General features: G+C 38.8%; 2 protein-coding genes across 13 annotated transcripts; one reads left to right on the top strand and one right to left on the bottom strand.

The window, feature by feature from the left end:
• Nucleotides 1–232: 232 nt before the first annotated feature.
• On the bottom strand, nucleotides 233–16738 carry LOC144215655 (intracellular hyaluronan-binding protein 4-like). 3 transcript variants are annotated; one of them, XR_013330470.1, is made up of 10 exons: nucleotides 16640–16738; nucleotides 16320–16563; nucleotides 15451–15577; nucleotides 14949–15089; nucleotides 14806–14877; nucleotides 14662–14733; nucleotides 14370–14541; nucleotides 12925–13011; nucleotides 5817–5892; nucleotides 233–889 (listed from the first exon to the last, which is right to left on the bottom strand). XR_013330470.1 is itself a non-coding variant. In XM_077744717.1 (9 exons), exons 2-9 carry the CDS (start codon nucleotides 16555–16557, stop codon nucleotides 13689–13691), a joined length of 1071 nt encoding a protein of 356 aa, XP_077600843.1. In that variant the 5' UTR covers nucleotides 16558–16563; nucleotides 16640–16738; the 3' UTR covers nucleotides 13533–13688. The 3 variants fall into 3 exon arrangements, 1 of the variants encoding a protein (XP_077600843.1); XR_013330471.1 differs by lacking the exons at nucleotides 233–889; nucleotides 5817–5892 and adding an exon at nucleotides 8236–8613; XM_077744717.1 differs by lacking the exons at nucleotides 233–889; nucleotides 5817–5892; nucleotides 12925–13011 and adding exons at nucleotides 13533–13754; nucleotides 13849–14031.
• On the top strand, nucleotides 411–13746 carry LOC144215654 (dual specificity protein phosphatase CDC14A-like). Of its 10 annotated transcripts, none has more exons than XR_013330467.1 (15): nucleotides 411–1066; nucleotides 2284–2374; nucleotides 2915–2990; nucleotides 3345–3437; nucleotides 3514–3590; nucleotides 3871–3937; nucleotides 4005–4155; nucleotides 4236–4466; nucleotides 4531–4669; nucleotides 5282–5447; nucleotides 5530–5624; nucleotides 10206–10247; nucleotides 10336–10461; nucleotides 10768–10886; nucleotides 11749–13745. XR_013330467.1 is itself a non-coding variant. In XM_077744711.1 (15 exons), exons 1-15 carry the CDS (start codon nucleotides 955–957, stop codon nucleotides 11761–11763), a joined length of 1632 nt encoding a protein of 543 aa, XP_077600837.1. In that variant the 5' UTR covers nucleotides 411–954; the 3' UTR covers nucleotides 11764–13746. The 10 variants fall into 10 exon arrangements, 7 of the variants coding, with proteins under 7 accessions (XP_077600837.1, XP_077600840.1, XP_077600836.1 ...); XM_077744711.1 differs by having other exon boundaries at nucleotides 10339–10461; nucleotides 10733–10886; nucleotides 11749–13746; XM_077744714.1 differs by lacking the exon at nucleotides 10768–10886 and adding an exon at nucleotides 11331–11396 and having other exon boundaries at nucleotides 10339–10461.
• Nucleotides 16739–17597: the final 859 nt, after the last annotated feature.

Here is a 17597-nt window from a genome sequence, read left to right as displayed (position 1 = left end):
TGCCATTCCCCTAGTAATGTTGTATAATTCAGAACTCGAGTGGATAAAAGGCTATTTGGAAGGGAGGGAACGATTTAATAAGGTGGAAGAAAGTTATTACATGTTAATGTTGGTGCACCAACAGATAGATTCAAATATATCGTGAATGCCATCGATATATCAATGAATATCTTTAACCTGCATAGGGGGATAAAGATGGAAATGTTCGGCTATAATATTACATATTGACATATTGATTTTCATTAATATTTATTGTCTCTTATCAAGTATATACCTAACTCAAATCGAAGCGCAATTGGCACAGGTCACGTGACACGCTCCCTCAAGATGAAGTGTCGTTTCTTCGTGGTCACGTGACAGACACACCCACTTTAGGTCGCAGTTGTCTTCACCACGCTAACGCCTTGTCGCAAGATGAAATGGCAGAAAAGTTCCCCGTTACTGATTTTTTTAGAACAAAACACAATGTTTTCTAGCTCTGCAACTGCATGTAGACTTTCCTGCATCACACCCAACTGATAGACTCTTTAAATGCACATATTTAAAACACAGATGCCACAATAAATTATATATACATTTTGGTCACATAAGCAATATTTGCACTATAAAAATATGAATAATAGTGACTTTTGAACAATGAACTTGACGCCACTGCTATGCAACTTTCTAAATGTCCTTGCATGGTGAGGTTTTATTGGAACTGTAGGATCGTTTTTTCTTCAAAAGGTGCAGATTAAGCCACTGCATAACATAACAGACTACGTCACAAATGAGGGGATTCTGGTGGCACAGAATCTTCCCTTGCTGAGACTGCACGTCACCGCCACCAACAGAGAAGAGAGGCTTGGAATCCCGGTTGACATTGTGGTGCACCGCGACCACACAGATGCTGAAAGGAAAACAACAAGGGTGCAGGTGAAGAAATCTACTATATCATGCAATCCTGAAGGCAACATGAAACGCAAGAACGAGAGGAGGCGAGCAGAGTCGAGGAGGAAGAAGTGCTACGAAGCCGAGCACGGTTCAGAGGCGGAGCAAAACTGCGATATTTACATTGCCATTTCAGGTAGGGGTTCTCGCACAATTAACTTAAAACATAGTTGGTACATCACTCGGTGAAATCAACCCCTTCTCCCATTTTTTTCATTAAAGTGCTGTGATATATTTGTCATCTTTCGCCTTCATCTTTACCACCCAAAGTGATGACAACGTCCGTTCCCTTACTGTTTTAATGCAATGTGCGTTCTGCTAGATTGTAAATAAAACACAAATGCAAGTCATCAATTATTGTCTCGGTGCATTGGTTTCGAAAAATAGTGACGTTGATCTTAATTTAAATGCTCTCGCGCTGTCCTTCAACTGTTTTCACCATTGAAATGTAGACAAATGTACCCAGTTGTCGCATCGGCGCGGATTATTTAAAATACTCTGATTACTATCTCAAAGTATGTGCGTGTGTGTGTTGGGGGATGATAGAGAAATGACATTTGTGCGCTTTAGTTTTCTGAACTTCATCCTAATGTAATTTGCTAGGATTGTGGACACATCCAATATGGCGAAAACGCTTGACGTACGTAGTGCAGCAAAGAGCCAAAACGCTCATGCTGGGTTTAGCTGTGTTATACACATAAAATGATGTATGCCATCAGTACGACAATGTAGGAGGAAGCGCAAATTCGAACTCTGTTCCACGATTGGTCGTGAGCCCAACCTAGCAACCGCCTTGGCAACGTTCCTATCCAATCGCCAATCAGAAAAGAAGAACTTCAAACTAAGAGGACGTGATAGACGTCTCTTTCCGCCAACATTTCCAAAACGTTGACTTCCTCTCAGCCAATAGCCTTTCGCAGTGATTGAGAGGCGGAGCAAACCGTGAGCTCACTTTTGGCATAGTGCGCACTTTATTCCTCCGAAACTCATCGTTGTTTTTGACAGGGGACTTTTAAGAAAGACAAAGTTGAGAGTTTCAACACTTTGGAAAAGGCGATCGGTTAACCATAAGACTATTGTATGCTTTTGCTCTCACGTATAGGTTTTTCCACGAATATGCACGCGTTTTTGTGAAACTTGCTCGAGTTTAACAAAAAAAAAAAACATCTCAGGTCAACATGACCGCCGATGATGTGTCATCACGATGCATTGAGCTCCTCAAGGGTAAGGCTGCAGGGAAAATAATTTGGTTAAATGCGAAAAGTGGGGGGGGGGGGGGGGGAGTGGTAATTGCAGACGTGAATGGATAAGTAGCGCAAAGTAAGTGACCGCCATGTCTTGTGTACTTTGTAGATCGGTTGTATTTCGCCATCCTGCAGCAAAAGGTAAAAAGCACGAGAGATCGACACTGTTTCTGCATTGATGAAGAATTGGAATATGAAAAGTAAGTGAACAGATTCCTCAAATACAACTTTTACGACTGTGTTTTTAACTACTGTGTCTTTAAGTACTGGGGCGGCGGCCCGGTGGGTGAGTGGTTAGGGTGTCCGCCTCACAGCTCTGTGGCACTGTATTCAAGTCCAGGTCGGTCCACCTGTGTGGAGTTTGCATGTTCACCCCAGGCCTGTGTGAGTTTTCTCCGGGTAATCCGGGTTCCTCCCACATTCCAAAATCAGGGGGTGTCTCGGGTGGGCAATTTAGAGTGTCCAAGAAAGCCTACCATGCATGTTTTTGGAATGTGGGAGGGAACCAGAGTACCCCGAGGAAACCCATGCAGGCCCGGGCAGAACATGCAAACTCCACACAGATGAGTAGGACCTGGATTTGAACCCAGTAACCCAGAGCTATGAGGCAGACGCGCTAAACACTCACACTACCGGGCTCCAATACACGCATTAAGTCCATCTATTTTTCAAGCCAAAAAGGGAAATGAAACTGGTTGCATTACAGTGATATTCTTGATTTCTATCTCATTCTCCTACAGCTTCTATGCAGACTTTGGCCCCCTCAACCTGGCGATGTTTTATCGCTTCTCTTGCAAGCTGACAAAGAAGCTCAAGGTAATGAGGTCACCCGAAATGGCAAAATACAGGAAGTTAGAATGTCAAGTGCATATATTGGAAGGTTTTCCAGTAAGAAATAATGATAAAAAAATATTATTTCCAATTGCAGACATCATTTATAGCCTGAAAAGATTTGACAAGACTATAAAGTGGTGAATATTTGTAAATACCATCATAATAACATGCTAGTAATTTATTATTTTCGTACTACCAAAGCTCTATTTATGCCACATCTATTTAAAAAAAAAAAACGCTGCAACGCAAATAAAAATGATGGTTGGAATTGTAAATTTAAAATATTTCCTGTCAAGTATAAAATTGACTTCACTTCATAATATCATTTTACCACAGTCCTTTACACTGTCACGGAAGAAGATTGTATTTTACACTTGTGGTGACCAGAAAAAACAAGCTAATGCTGCCTATCTGATTGGCTCATATGCAGTAAGTAGAAACGTTGTTCTATAATAACATTTTACTGTTTGATTTCTAAATTCCTAAATTATGTTTAAATACAAAGGTAATGTACCTTAACACGACACCAGAGGAGGCCCACAGTCTGTTGGTGTCAAGAAACCACACATACATCCCTTTCAGGTAAATAGAACTAATGGCATATATAGTAGGTTTTGTTTCTGTTTGTTTGTTTGTTTTTTAAATATGAGCAAAACCATCTCATTCTGGAGATATTCTTATTCAAATTGAAGGTGGTGTTTACACTAATTGCAGTAAAATATTGATTTTAGGACTCATTTCTGATTCATTTTAATCCCCCTAAGGTAGTTTAACTTTGTGGCCAGTGAGAGTACATCACATTACATACATATGTAATGGGAAGTAGTAAAAAATATAATATTTTATGGATTATGTATTTTAGAGATGCCTCGTTTGGAACTTGCATGTACAAATTGAACATCCTGGATTGCCTGCGTGCTGTCCACAAGGTATGTTGATATGGCACCTGTCAATTTTCTGTTTGATGCCCTCCATAACGAGATTATCCTTTGACAGGCCTTGCAATATGGATGGCTTGACTTCTCCAACTTTGACGTCGAGCAATACGAGCACTACGAGAGGGTAGAAAATGGAGATTTCAACTGGATCATTCCAGGAAAGTTCCTTGCATTTAGCGGGCCTCATCCCAAAAGCAAAATAGAGAATGGCAAGTTTAACCCACCAGAGTACGATGCTTTGAAACCACTGACAATCCTTCTTCACTCTTATATATTTTTTTTCCCTCAGGTTACCCTCTGCATGCACCTGAAGCCTACATCCCATACTTTAGAAAACACAACATCACTAGTGTCATCCGGCTCAACAAAAAGATGTACGACGCAAGGCGCTTTACGGACTCGGGCTTTGAACATCATGACCTCTTTTTTGTGGACGGGAGCACGCCTGATGACGCCATTGTTAGAAAGTTCCTCAATATCTGTGAGAACGCAGAGGGCGCAATTGCCGTCCACTGCAAAGGTATCACACATACTCAGGCCTGAAATAAGACATTTCTCTCATTTAACAACTCTTTTTATCTCAGCTGGATTAGGGCGAACTGGCACTCTGATTGGCTGTTACATGATGAAACATTACTGCATGACTGCAGCAGAGGTGATTGCTTGGATTCGGATCTGCCGTCCAGGATCTATTATCGGGCCTCAGCAGAACTTTGTTGAAGAGTAAGTGCTTGCTTTCGAGTCGTAACTAGAGATATCAAAACTACTTAAGCTCTCTTTTTACAATAAGAAAAAGTACCAATTCTTAACGTATATTTTGCCCCTGCAATTATTTGATTCACAATTAGTGGAAATATTTCTAAATCTAAATTTCTTCATAATAGAAATTACATATCGGAATGAAAGTACTATAGGTACACCTTTTTGTAAGCCTAGATGCTAGTACACATCTTTTAAATCACAATTTATGATTTTAATTTGAAAAAAATGTAATTTACTGAAGAACACTAACATTTAAATTGTATCAATCTCTGTTTAATGAACCAATTTGAAATTGTGAAAATTTTCAGTAGGTTATGAGCTAATAATAAGCTATTTATGATTTAAATTTGTTCTAATTTATGGTCTTAATGTATTTTTTATCTGTGAATACAGCATAACTTCAAGCACCTGACATCTTGTTCAATTGTTGACAGTTAAGTCGTTAGGAGTAAATCACCCAATTAGTAGTCAACAATCCACGTATTACAGCTAGTAGAAGTCGTTACTTTACACATACATCTCTCATTTAAAAAGATAATATGTGCTGGTGTTGTTTTTTGTTTTTATCATTAGGAGGCAAAATAGTCTGTGGGCTGAGGGAGACATTTTCCGAGAGAAGATGTTAAGCGAAAGAAAGAATGGTAAATTAGCTGTGACCAGAATCCTTTCCGGAGTGGATGACATAACCATTAACGGCAGAAACAAGAACAGGGCATCCAAGGCAGGCGAAATGGAACTGGTGTGTGTTTGATGATTTTTCTAGTGAAAATGGGACTTCATCTGATATTTCCTGGTTTATGTTTTTCTTGGCAAATTTGCAGTATAGCGACGACGAAGACCGGAATGGCCTGACACAGGGTGACAAATTACGAGCCCTGAAGAGTAGGAGGCAGGCGAGATCCTCAAGCTCATTATCGTGAGTACTAAGACAGACTGCTGCTCATCGAGTAACAATCTCAGTCAATTTAAGTGTATTTATTTTCCAGTCAAAAATGTGGTGTTCTGCCTCAAGAGACAATGTTAGACAATGTTGGTGTCACATTTGAATATTTAATTCGACTAGTCCCCAGCGAGCATTATTTATTAGGTTTGGAGCATGTTGTCTTACCATATTGCGGCGACTTGATAAGCATGGTGGCATTGTTGTATTCTTGAAATAGACCCCTGGTTCTTCTGTGTAAAACCTGAAGGAAGAGAATTTGGGAAGTATTTATATTCAGCTGTCTGTAAAGTAGATTGCAAAATAAGTCTGGAAGTAATTTTAGGCAAATAGGGATTTTTGCTCATGCCGTCGACTCATTAGAAGTGCCAGAGACAAATAATGCATAGGTGTATTATGGCCATTGTTACCTGCAAATCTAGTTTGGATGACTGGCGACTGCCAATCTTCCCTTGTGGCTCTATTGTCCCATGCCAGGCAGGGGATATTTCTCTGCTGCGGCCTCACAGGCACGCTTTGGCCACTGTGTTGCCAGTCGTTTAAAAGACAGCTGAGAGAGTGGTGGTGTGGAAAGGAATGAAATGAATGGTGAGGTCTGAAGAGGTAAGCGCATGCCCCTTCCCTTTCAATGGAATGGATGGCTATTTTTTTTCCTTTGGCTTATCTGCAACATGGATATGCTATCAGTAGATGTACTACATATCTACTCCTGCCTGCCATTGACTTTCTGTTCTTGCTGTATTTGCTAACAGCTTTGGTAAACTCACTGCAGCATAAGCCTCAGTGTTTGGTGCTTGGATTCCAGGGTTTAAATGAAATGAGGGACGTGTTTTCTTTTTTTTCTGTCAAGAACTGTTATACAGGATTCTTCTTGGTTATTTACCACAGTGGTTTCTAAATCCTTACATTGCTGAAGGAATATTAAGGCCCACTTAAAGTTCTAGAGTAAGGATAAAGAAATCCTTGACAGCACACTCGAATGTACACATGGTTAAATATGGCCTACTTAGTGACTGCACCCTTATGTAGGTCATGTTACAATAAACATGTAGTATGCTCTCTTTCATATTAATATTTGGTACTAGTGTTGAGAAATCTTTTTTCGAATTCTCTAGTGGTTCCTGCTGGTCTGATTTTGCATGATCATATACAGAACCCCTGAAATTTAGTCTGAAGATTGCTCATAAATTTGGGCATTTTGCTAAAAGCAAGTCTATTTTTTTCTATCTTGCCTCTTGTTTGAAAGTTAGAATTTTTTTCATTTTATGATTGTTATTATTCTGGATGTTTTTTCTGTGTGTTAGACAAATTTAGGGGCCATACTTTCATAAGTTATGTTGGTGGTGGTAACGCACATATCAGTTGATAAAGGAGTTCATTCTAAGAAAGACTGCAAGTCATTCACGAAAAATACAGTTTAGGAACCTTTGTGCTTGCAGAAGAAAAAAAAATTAGTCAGCAATCTTGCATAAATCCATACATTTTCACCGAGATTACACATGCAATCACTGGTCAATTTTGTTGAGCAATTGTATCAAATGAACTGTGCAACATGTGCAGGCTGTAATATGAGAGTGCCTAATGTTGCACTGACAGATGATTTAAAAAAAAAATCAAAACAAGAAAAAAAATACACAACCTATTGAAAGGTCTTTTCTAGGCCTTGATACTTGTCTTATTTCAGCATGGCCTGTGGAATCTCACATACAGTGTTAGACAGTCATTGTTGTGCTGGGATCAAATTTCCTTCCCCAAGGAAGCACTAAAGCAGGGTGGAGATTTTCTTGCACATGAGGCCCGGTTGCCATCCAACCATCTAACCCTCAGCTGAGCTTTCACCATCTGGCTTCACTGTTTAACACTGACGAGCATGTCAAATTCCACTGCAAATAATGTCAAAGCACGTTTTATGCCTATTTCCCTTTCCATGCATGGCAACGAGCACAACATCCTCGGACATGCACGCTCATACATGCATCGTAGATGTCTTTAATCTGTCGTCTAATATGCATTAAATGTTGGGCAGGGGTCACACAGTGTTCCTGTTTGCATTTTATTGTTGCTGTTTTACTGAGTCTGGATCACAAGTGTCACGATAATATTCAGTTACACTTCATAAGTACTGACCTGAAACTATTTTGCGTTTACAATTTAATTGAATTAAAAAATAGAGACATGGTTGCCACCAATTCAGGGTGTCCCTTGTCTGGTAATTAAATGTGGTTTGCCAGCCCTTGTGGCCAATGTTTACTTTTTGTAGATTTATCAAATCATAGCATGTATAATACGTTACAATATGAACGGAGATGCCCAAGGGGAATAGACCATATCGACTGTAAAACATAAAAAAAACCTAAAAATAAGCGAGTCCCAGACTATAACTGGGTAATACAAGGGTCCACATTCAGCAATAGTTAAATGCCAGTATATTTAAAGCTCAATAGCTCACCAAATTTGTATATTTTAAATCAAAGGAATAGCTACTCCACCCTGTAAGTACAGGGCAGTGTCTTCTACTCATGAATTCAACTCAATTTTGACTGTAAATTAGACCCATAAACATGTAAAAAAATGACTTATTCTGGCTACTGTCACTTTTAGGATAGCTTTTGCAATTCCAGATTCATAATATATACTTAATTTTTATCATGGTCTTAACTCAGTATAAAAATTATCAAGAAATTGGTAAACCAAACAAATGTCAAGTTCAGCCAAAATTATGTATCGTTTTAGATTGGCCATCGTTTTATCGATCCAGACTCATTGTAGAGGAGCATCGGAAACCTTGTGACATGCCCAGTTGTCTCTTGTCCCTCCTTCCTTTTTTATTATTCCCTCCTTTTTTCAGTTTGCTCTTTATGAATTGTCCTCCTTCTAGATGGCTGGTAGCCATGCTGCTATCGTCCCTGTGTAGCCTTGCCCTGTGGTGGATTGTGTATGGCTTCCTTTCTTCCATCCTGCATTTCTGTATAGACGGGTTAAGATTTCAATGAGTTCCACTGGCCTGTGAACCCCCTCAAAAATGTATGCTGACACCCACTCTGGATCTATCACTGAAAATGCTGTAAGTGAGCTCCCTCTTAACATCTAATCTTAAAGCAGACGCATGGTAAATAACAAATTATTATTTTTAGTGTATATTACCAATAAAAAACTAATTTGGTGCTAAAGTAGGGTACACAGAGATTTGTAAACATTACAACAATAGAAAAAATAAAACATGTCACTTGTGTTGACGACACTTAAGGATTTACAATTGTAAAAGCAGAACTGGTGGTGTAAGATCTATTATTGTAGAAGTTTGTGTGTACCCTGCTTTAATTGAATATGAAGTCTCCTGCATGTTTTCAGCACAGAGAAATATTTTCTAGCTCCATCCTTTTTATTTTGAAACATTGTGCCTGTATTTCTGTTTAAAAGAGTTCCCCGTCGTCAAACAGGGAATGCACTGCAGCATTTCAGCCTACTATTGCAAGGTCTATGGCCTTTATTTGGGAGTGTAACGATTCATACGTGTTGATTTTTTTTCATACCCCTATGATCTTTGTTGATATGGCCTTGCAGACACTATCATATTGACCTATGATCAATTTGTGTCTTAACATGAAAATAACATTGGATATAACAAATACATGTTATATGGAGGAATGCCCTAACACATTACAGAACTTAAGAAAGTTAGACCTTACTCCATTAGGCAATTCCACAAACCAGGAGGGAAAAAGGGATGAATGTGAGATGTGATGCATGTGAGAAAGAAGTTACCAAGCCACCTTTATAGTCAAGTGTTGTCAAGCCACTTTTCTTTTTGAGAAAAAAAACTAAAAAGGCGCAATAGGGTTCCCCAAATGCTCACTGACTTGTGGCATTCTCGCTGCAGATTATCGTCTCGGCATAGTGTTTGTGAGGATCCCTATTTTTATTACATTAGCAGAAGAGCACAATCATTGATAGTCACTTTTCTCCCAATAGTATACTTCAGACTACATGTTACAGTGATGAAAACCATTTTAGGCTGATTTAAAGTAATCTACCCGTTGTTTAATGGTGCTACTAGAGTACGTTTTTAGTACTGTGATTTACAGAAAGGTCATGTTGATGCATTGCTATTCAAAAATTAATCCGTAGCAAAATGGAATAGTTGTTTGCATTAATAGTTTAGGTGGTAGTGATGTGTCATTTGTTTAGCGTGAATAACACCAGTTCAGTCACTTATCTAGTATCCAAATATTGTCCAGTATCCAAATATTTATTTAATAAATGTCATACATTTATTTGCTCCAACTCCCAAAAAAATGCATCAATTTAAAGCCACTAAATTGTTCAGAATTGACCAATATCTTTGTTGAATCCTATCAACCACCTCAAATCGTTACACCCTTGCTGTTCCTTTAGCATACGCAAAAAGGCACCGTCTAGCGCCACGCAACATTTTATTCAGCTATTTTTCTTTGCTAATCTCATCTGGCTGCAATGAGTACTGAGTAAATATAGGAGCTATCAGTTTGCATAACATTGCCCACCTCTACAAGTGACATTAATCATGTGTTTTCACAGGCAAGAAGAGAATAAGATTCACACCAGGTCAGCATCTCTTAAGTAAGCATTCCTCTATACTTATTCTCACAATGAATTCTCCTGATAACCTGATGTAAAAATTGAAAGAAATATTCCATCTCATTTGCAGCAGGACCATCTTTCAGGCCAGCGTACAGAGCTGTAAGACTGGTGTCAACTCATTGGCTCTATCCGACCACTCAGACAGCAGAAAGAGGACCAGAACCTCATTGCCTACAGCTGGAATAGCATGCAGGTAAAAAAAAATAGTCACTGTCACAACTTGCTCGCATCTGCCTGGTAGTATTTTGCAGCGACCAAGTTTCTACCAAGTAATAGTTTGGTTTGATTCAGTATGGTATGGAGTTCTCTTCTGTTGCCTACATCTGACAATTGTAAGGCAACAACTCAAACTCCATAACAAACTGAACCAAACTGTAGCATGGGAAATGTATCATGAACAAGGCAAGGCAGACGCTATAGCCACTCATGGACCGTAACCTAACACCATCCCCTCTCTCTACCAGCTCCATTTATCGTACCCCACTGGTTGGCTCCCTAGGAAACTTGCATGTAGTGGCCAGCGAGCGGGAAGCAGTGTGTTTTGAGCCGTGTGACGGTCATAGAGACGCAGCAGCCAACACATGCACTTCTGTCAACTTAAACATGGCGCACTTGCAGGCAAGCCATCCCCAGCCCACATGGATCATCACCAAGTCACACCAACACAGTTCCTTAAACTTTCAACAAGCGTTCTTTACGCTGTTGGAGCCAGTTGGGTTTTGGCAGCAGTTGGATGATTGGATTCATGTCAAATTTTAAAGAATGTCGACTTTTATTCTCATTAAAAGCTCACCTGTTTAGTCTTTTTTTTTTACTGGGCAGCTGCCATGTCCAACTGAACTTAACAGAGCTGAAAAGGATCTCCTGCTAAATCATTCTCACGTCTGCCTGCGCTTTCTTTTATTAGCAATGCTTGCATGTCCTCCAAAGACAGGAGTTGTTTGGAGTATGACTGGCTATAGCTTGCCTTGTCTTTTATCAGCACTCTGCATAATCCTCTCTGTTCTTGCTCTTAACGCCATTTCTATTTTTTCGGCCTCTTTTCCGATTTGCATTAAACAGACCTGCTGCCTCCAGTGGACGTAAAGCTCGCCGAACTTTGCAGTCTGAGCGATTTTCTAAACTATGGTATTCATCACCAACTCGCTGTCTCACATAATTCTCTTAAAAATCCTCTTTCATCCATTTTTTTTTTATCTCAAGATGCATAATAGGTCAAAATGAGTGGTTGATATTTGACATTTATATGCTTTGATTGGTTGTAAATCACCCTTGAAATATTTTAGACCATTTTTCTTAAATTGGGTCATGTTTCAAACCAGATTATACTTCCAAATCTGTTGAAAGTGCATAATGAATTAAACAAAACATTATAAAATTGGTGTAAGGGGACCTTTGAAACCTTTGCAACATTTAACTAACAAAACCCTTTTATTACAAGTGTCTTCCTCCAATAATGTTGCTTTTCTGATTTTTACAGTCACTCCATACCTAAAGCAAGAGCTCCTTTACTCCGGTGAGTATGTGGATGTAGAAATCCTAAAGAAGTTTCACTTTTGATTTCAAGAAGACTTTACAGCCCACCAGGTGCAACATGATAGTGTGAAAAAGACAAGGCATTTAAAAGTTCAACCTTTTATATTTAACAAGTGGTCCTCCTTAGATTCTGCAATGTTCCCAATTGTGTTTATTTTTTGTCAAACTACGTCATGAGTTGAAGGTGATATAAAAAGGAGCTTCTCCTCCCTTCCAGCAGTCACATTGAACTGGACCGCTCTTTCTTACCAATGTCATTGCGTGTCAACCATTATTATGTAATCAATATATTTCAATATCTTATATACGCACATTTTTTTTGTTTTGTTTTTCCCCTGTCTTTAATTTTTGTGAATTGTCTCTTTCATTTTATACAAATTTTTGTCCACATTGCTACAGCTAATTGAGCCCACGTGTTACCCAAGTGATATCTTATGTTAGATCCATGATTCAGATCAGGCAAATAGCACACTGAAGTGGCAACTATTTTAATTGCAGATTAATGAGCTAATCCAGAGGTTACTTTTGGGAATTTCCAAGGGTTAATTATTCATGGCTTTCATCTCCGCTTGCTCTAAAAAGGTGACACTGTTTACAGTTTTGTTTCTTTACTTTTTTTCAAGTTTACTAAATCAAGAATGTTGCCATTTGAAATTAATTTCATTTTGGGCCATGTCAATGATCTGCTTTTCTATACTACAGTTTAAACATCATGAACATCTTCCAAGACTGGTGATGTTACAATTTCTGCCAGGTACATTACCTATATTCCACCACCAAATTTAAGTCTAATACAAAACTTAAGTGTCCTAAACATTGGCGGCTATGTTATCTTAAATATACCAAAAAGTATTTTAACCTCCTATGACCTGGCATTTTCAAAGACTGAAATGTTACATTTTGAACTACTACAAGGGCCGGGCATCCACTTATGTGGACATCATTTTTCTCAGAAACTACATCATGTAAACAGATGATTCTTTGTTTTTAAACTAATCAGGTCCCAATTAGCCAAAATATCAAAAAGAAAACAAAAATGCATGCCTTGCAAGAGTCAGTGTCTTAGGAGGTTAAGATTTCCCCTGTCTGAGCTACTAATAGAAAAGGTTTTAAATTTTACCTCAATGCACCTTTCCCAAGCAGTGTGTGGAAATTCAAACACCATTTCTTCCAAGTACTTTCAGTCACGTCTCAAAGAGGAAAATTCCTAGGCAACAACAAGAATTCAGAGGGTCATGTTCCCAACTGTTGTGTGGAAAGACTGAAGTCAACTTTTTTTCTCTGAATGTCCATTATTAATTTCACTTACTGTACTGTTTATCTTATAATTCAATTCACACCAATGTTGTAGTTAGTGTGTAAATATTTACTTACCTGAAATGTGTAAATATTTTATAACATTTTAATCATGTGAAGCCATCCAATGGGACTTTTGACCCATCTCTATAGAAATGTTGAACTGAAGTATATACTGTATGTACAAACTAATTAAAATAATCACTTTTTAATTAAAAAGAAAAATCTTGCATTCAATTTTTGAATTGTCACTTATGTACCAGCACACGTTTATATTCTAAAAACAGCAGCACGTCAAGCATATAAATGCCTCCCCAAAAGAAGGACAACTAGTTGTTTTGTATAGTTAGAAGAATGTAAACGCTAGGCTTGAAACACATCACCCAAGTTATATACTGTATAGTTTAAAAAAGTACAAGACACCGCTAATATTTGCTATAGTCTTTATAAATACAGTCCATTCAGTGAATGTCAACAAAAACCCACAAAATTAAATATTTAACAATAAGGAACCATATTGTGCTTTTCTGGCCTGTATTTAAAGTGCAACCCATTTCCCCACACCAGCTACATTATGCATCAACTCAATCATATGCCTGGTGATAGAGCTGGGAAGTCTTCATGGTTGTCCGGGTCAGGAGCTGCTTCATCCTCCTGTAAACAAACATGGTTATTCACCACCATCTAACTAAGGCAAACTGATGCTATTATTTTAGACAAAATAATGAAACATGATATCAAAGCCTACCTTCTCCAGTGTATGTTTGGCACACGCTTGGTGGCTGGGCAGGTAACCGCGCCCCATGCCTCGACCCCCTCGAGTTGGGCGTCCCAGACTTCCAAAATTGATGTCCAGAAGGGAGGTGATATCATTCATAGACCGGCGGAAGATATTGCTGTCATCCAATTCCTCCACATCATCCTTGAGATGCTGAAGATTGCAACGTAAATGACCAAATATCCTGCTGTTCCCCAGGATTCGACTCCAGGCGCTTATGAACGATTCAAGCTCACTCGGTGGCGCACGCTGATGAGCTTTGTTTTCTTGCGGGAATGGAATTTTTGGGATAGTGATTGAAACTGCTATTTTATTCTCATTTTGACCAAATATTTTTCAGAACATTTCTACTCTGATGGCTTCACTTTTTTACCATTTTTGTCATGTTTTAATTTTCTTTTGTTTTATTTATTAACAAAACAATATCATATAGGCTGATCAAAAACAGAGATTGATTTGACCATTGAGTGTCCAAGTATTTCTGTACATACCATAAATTTAGACTTGTGGATGACTTTGGCCTTTGATGGAATGGGGCTCTCTGCTTTGCGGATATTGAACTCTGCCTTGGGACGATTGTCGTTCTGCAAAGCCTTCCATTCATCTAGAGTCATTTCCATGGCAACCTGGACCACCATTTCCCCTTCATCCTCAGCCATTGCACTAACAAAAACAAGACATTTTACAACACCTTTCGTATTAGGGAAAGCGTAATGACAGGTCAGCATTAAAATGTGCTTTCATAAAATTCATCCAGTTTCATATTTTTTTGGTGGTACTCACAGGTTCTCTTCCACTGGTCCTTGAGACTCTTCTGAATGAACCACAGCAGCGGGCATCATATCTATTAACTCGCTTCAAGACCAAAAGAAACATTTCTAATCAATCAATTTGACACTATGACAGTGTTGTCACATAGACTCGCACCTTGCTGGTTCTTCCACACATCCCCAATTCCAAGGACCTCTGCCACCTCTCTTCTCATCAGGAGAAATCCCGCTACAATGAGCGACAACAAATGACTGTCAGGGACTTGTAAGATCATCCCCAACTGTGTAAATGTTACTTACGTTGAACTGTGTCGGTCGTACTCTCTCTTGCCCCTCGTGACAAAGTTATCAAAGTTGCTCGGGTATCCCCTTCTTTCACCTCCTCTCCTACCCCTACCTCCTCCTCGGCCTCGGAGGTCCACATTTTGATAGTTGGAAGGCCTAGGGTAAAATTAGGTCGTCACTTCACAATGATCACTGGTTCTCCAAGTGTGGTCATCACTGCATAGAAATAATTTAGTTCCATTTTACGTCAACACAACACATTTGCATTTCATTTTTTAGAGTTGCACTTTTTAAACTAACTTTTATGCCCAGTGCATTCAGACTGAATAATTGAGGAGTCCTCTTAATGTTCTACATTTATACTCGAATGCTTATTTATTTTGAAAGCGGACACCTATTTTACTATAAACAGCTGTGTGTTAATTTTGGTCGTTTCCTATCCCTTATCAAGTATTTGATGTAAACAATTGCAGATTGCTAAATGATGTACAATAACATTAAAGATTGAGCAACGTACTTTGGGACAGAGAACTCCTGTGGGGAGAAAGCTGGTTTTGGTCTGCGCTCGCCAAAGGCAGCCATTTTTGACGCCCTTTTGGTCTCTGCTCCATCCTCTTCTGCGGTTTTGACTGGCTGCTTGCAAACTGGAAAAACAAAGTGTTTCATTCCATAACTATGTTGATTGCCTTTCATATACAAGTCTTTAAAAAAAACAATACTAAATGACAAGTGTTTTTAAAAATACAATAAAATAAACACCATTTCACAATACTTTATATTTACGCTCTTGCAGAAAATGGCACTATGATTTATATTCTAGCACTTAAAATATTTTCCGCTATGCCTCCCCTTTTTCACCCCATAATTTCCTCCACACATTCATAAATGATCTATGACTGAAAATCTATTTTAGCCCAGTAAAATTATTGGCAATATGAGCCATGTGTTCATTGGAAAAACCAAAGAATTTTAGTGTAACTGCGGTGTAATCTGTTAGTAAAGCCATGATAATTGGGAAGCACTGATTTAGAGTAATTAATGACCATTACAAACACAAATTCCACTCAATTACTATTTTGCATAGAGTCTAACATACATGGACATTGACGACATCCCATAAACACAGAATGCAGAGCCCCTGTATCACTGGGAAAAATATCTCAAATTAGAGGAACTTAGTACATTTCCAAACTTCTAAACTGTTAGGTCGAAATGGGGGCGCCAACAGATAATCAGTGCCAACCGTCCCATTGGAAATTGATTGGACACTTATTGTTAACGCCAATAAGTGCATAGGTTTAAGTCAATATAAAAAAATGTATGGTGTTGCAATTGACATCTGATAAAAGTTTGGTTCACATGCAAATGATTTTGTTTGTCACGTACTTGCATCAAGTTCTGGATCTGCCATTTTTGTGATGGGAACACGTCTTTCCCTCTGGGATTCTTTCTGCCCAGGTTTCTTCTGTTTGGGCTTTTTATCTTCATCCTCCTTTTTCTTCTTCCTTTTCTTCTCCTGTTCGGTCTCTACCTCGCTTATGAAGTCCAGTGGATCCGTGTCGTCGTCGTCGGGAAGATTCCCGAACCTATTAGCTACGGTACAACCGTAGGCGTCCGTTATCATTTTGTTCTGAGGGAAGGAAATGTGTAATTAATTTATATTCTATAATGACGCACTTTATTAATGTGATCATTTGAAAAATCACCTAGTTTCTCCTCTACTGGTCACTATAGAACACCTGGTGACGCTCAGATCTCCACGGATTTACAATTAAATTCCGAGAGTGACGTCCACTTTCATAAATGTTTGGCACGTGCGGCTCAAGCGAAACCGCGCCTCCCTATGAATATTCATAATTGGAATTCTAATGACGTCACCACCAACGGTGACAGGCAATGTCAATTTAAAGGGAAAGACGACAGCAGCTTTAAAAAAGGATAGTAAATGAGTAAAAGGTTCACTTTAACTGAGAACTATTATTTTCAATCAAAGAAAAATAATGTTGAGACATTTAATCATATTTTGATTGAAGTAATGTTTTCTGTTGGACGATATAGTGATTTGTCTTTATTTAGACGTTGCTTCAATAAAAGAACATTTTTGACGAAAAAGAAAACTCAAATGAAAAGTTAAAATTGCTCCCTCAAAAAAATCTAATATTCCTAGTTTAAACACATGATTTGACCACTTAAGATTCCTACTATTTTGAACTTTTTCTATAGGAGTATAGTGACTTTCGCATTAACTGGGGACATGCTGCAACCAACAGGAGTATTTCTTCTGTCTTTTATCTTAAAGGAACATTTTATCCTTAAATATCTGTGTTATGCTCTGTCTTTTATTCTTTTTAATACTTCCTTTGTTCTGGTGTTTCCGGCTTGAAAGGATTACGTAACACTGGCGCCTTCATTTTTTGTTCCCCCACCCGCATCTTTAAAAAGCCCCCCAAAGGATTAAAGTCAATAGTCATGTGCGCGGGAAAGAGCAACCATCTGCTCGCCGACGCTGTAAAATTAACCGCCTTTTACTCTCATTGGCTCAAACGCGGGCGCTAGTGTGACACACTCCTTGCCTCGGCCAATCCGTGTGGCCGAACCTGAGCGCGCGCGCCCAGTCTTCAAACCTGATTGGACGAATGTGTTTGGACTAATCACACGCGAAAA

This window comes from Stigmatopora nigra, chromosome 22, assembly GCF_051989575.1.
Source record: "Stigmatopora nigra isolate UIUO_SnigA chromosome 22, RoL_Snig_1.1, whole genome shotgun sequence".
Taxonomy (NCBI): Eukaryota; Metazoa; Chordata; class Actinopteri; order Syngnathiformes; family Syngnathidae; genus Stigmatopora; species Stigmatopora nigra.
This window is presented reverse-complemented; position numbering and strand designations above follow the sequence as displayed.

Bases quoted from the DNA above. Each gene is read 5' to 3' on its own strand.
- LOC144215654 (XM_077744710.1), top strand. From the start codon at position 955: ATGAAACGCAAGAACGAGAGGAGGCGAGCAGAGTCGAGGAGGAAGAAG. The intron at 1,067-2,283 runs GTAGGGGTTCTC...TGTACTTTGTAG, and splicing joins TATTTACATTGCCATTTCAG to ATCGGTTGTATTTCGCCATC. The intron at 4,670-5,281 runs GTAAGTGCTTGC...TTTTATCATTAG, and splicing joins CAGCAGAACTTTGTTGAAGA to GAGGCAAAATAGTCTGTGGG.
- LOC144215655 (XM_077744717.1), bottom strand. From the start codon at position 16,557: ATGATAACGGACGCCTACGGTTGTACCGTAGCTAATAGGTTCGGGAAT. The intron at 14,734-14,805 runs GTGCGAGTCTAT...TTGGTCTTGAAG, and splicing joins TGTGTGGAAGAACCAGCAAG to CGAGTTAATAGATATGATGC. The intron at 13,755-13,848 runs GTAGGCTTTGAT...GTTTGTTTACAG, and splicing joins CCAAACATACACTGGAGAAG to GAGGATGAAGCAGCTCCTGA.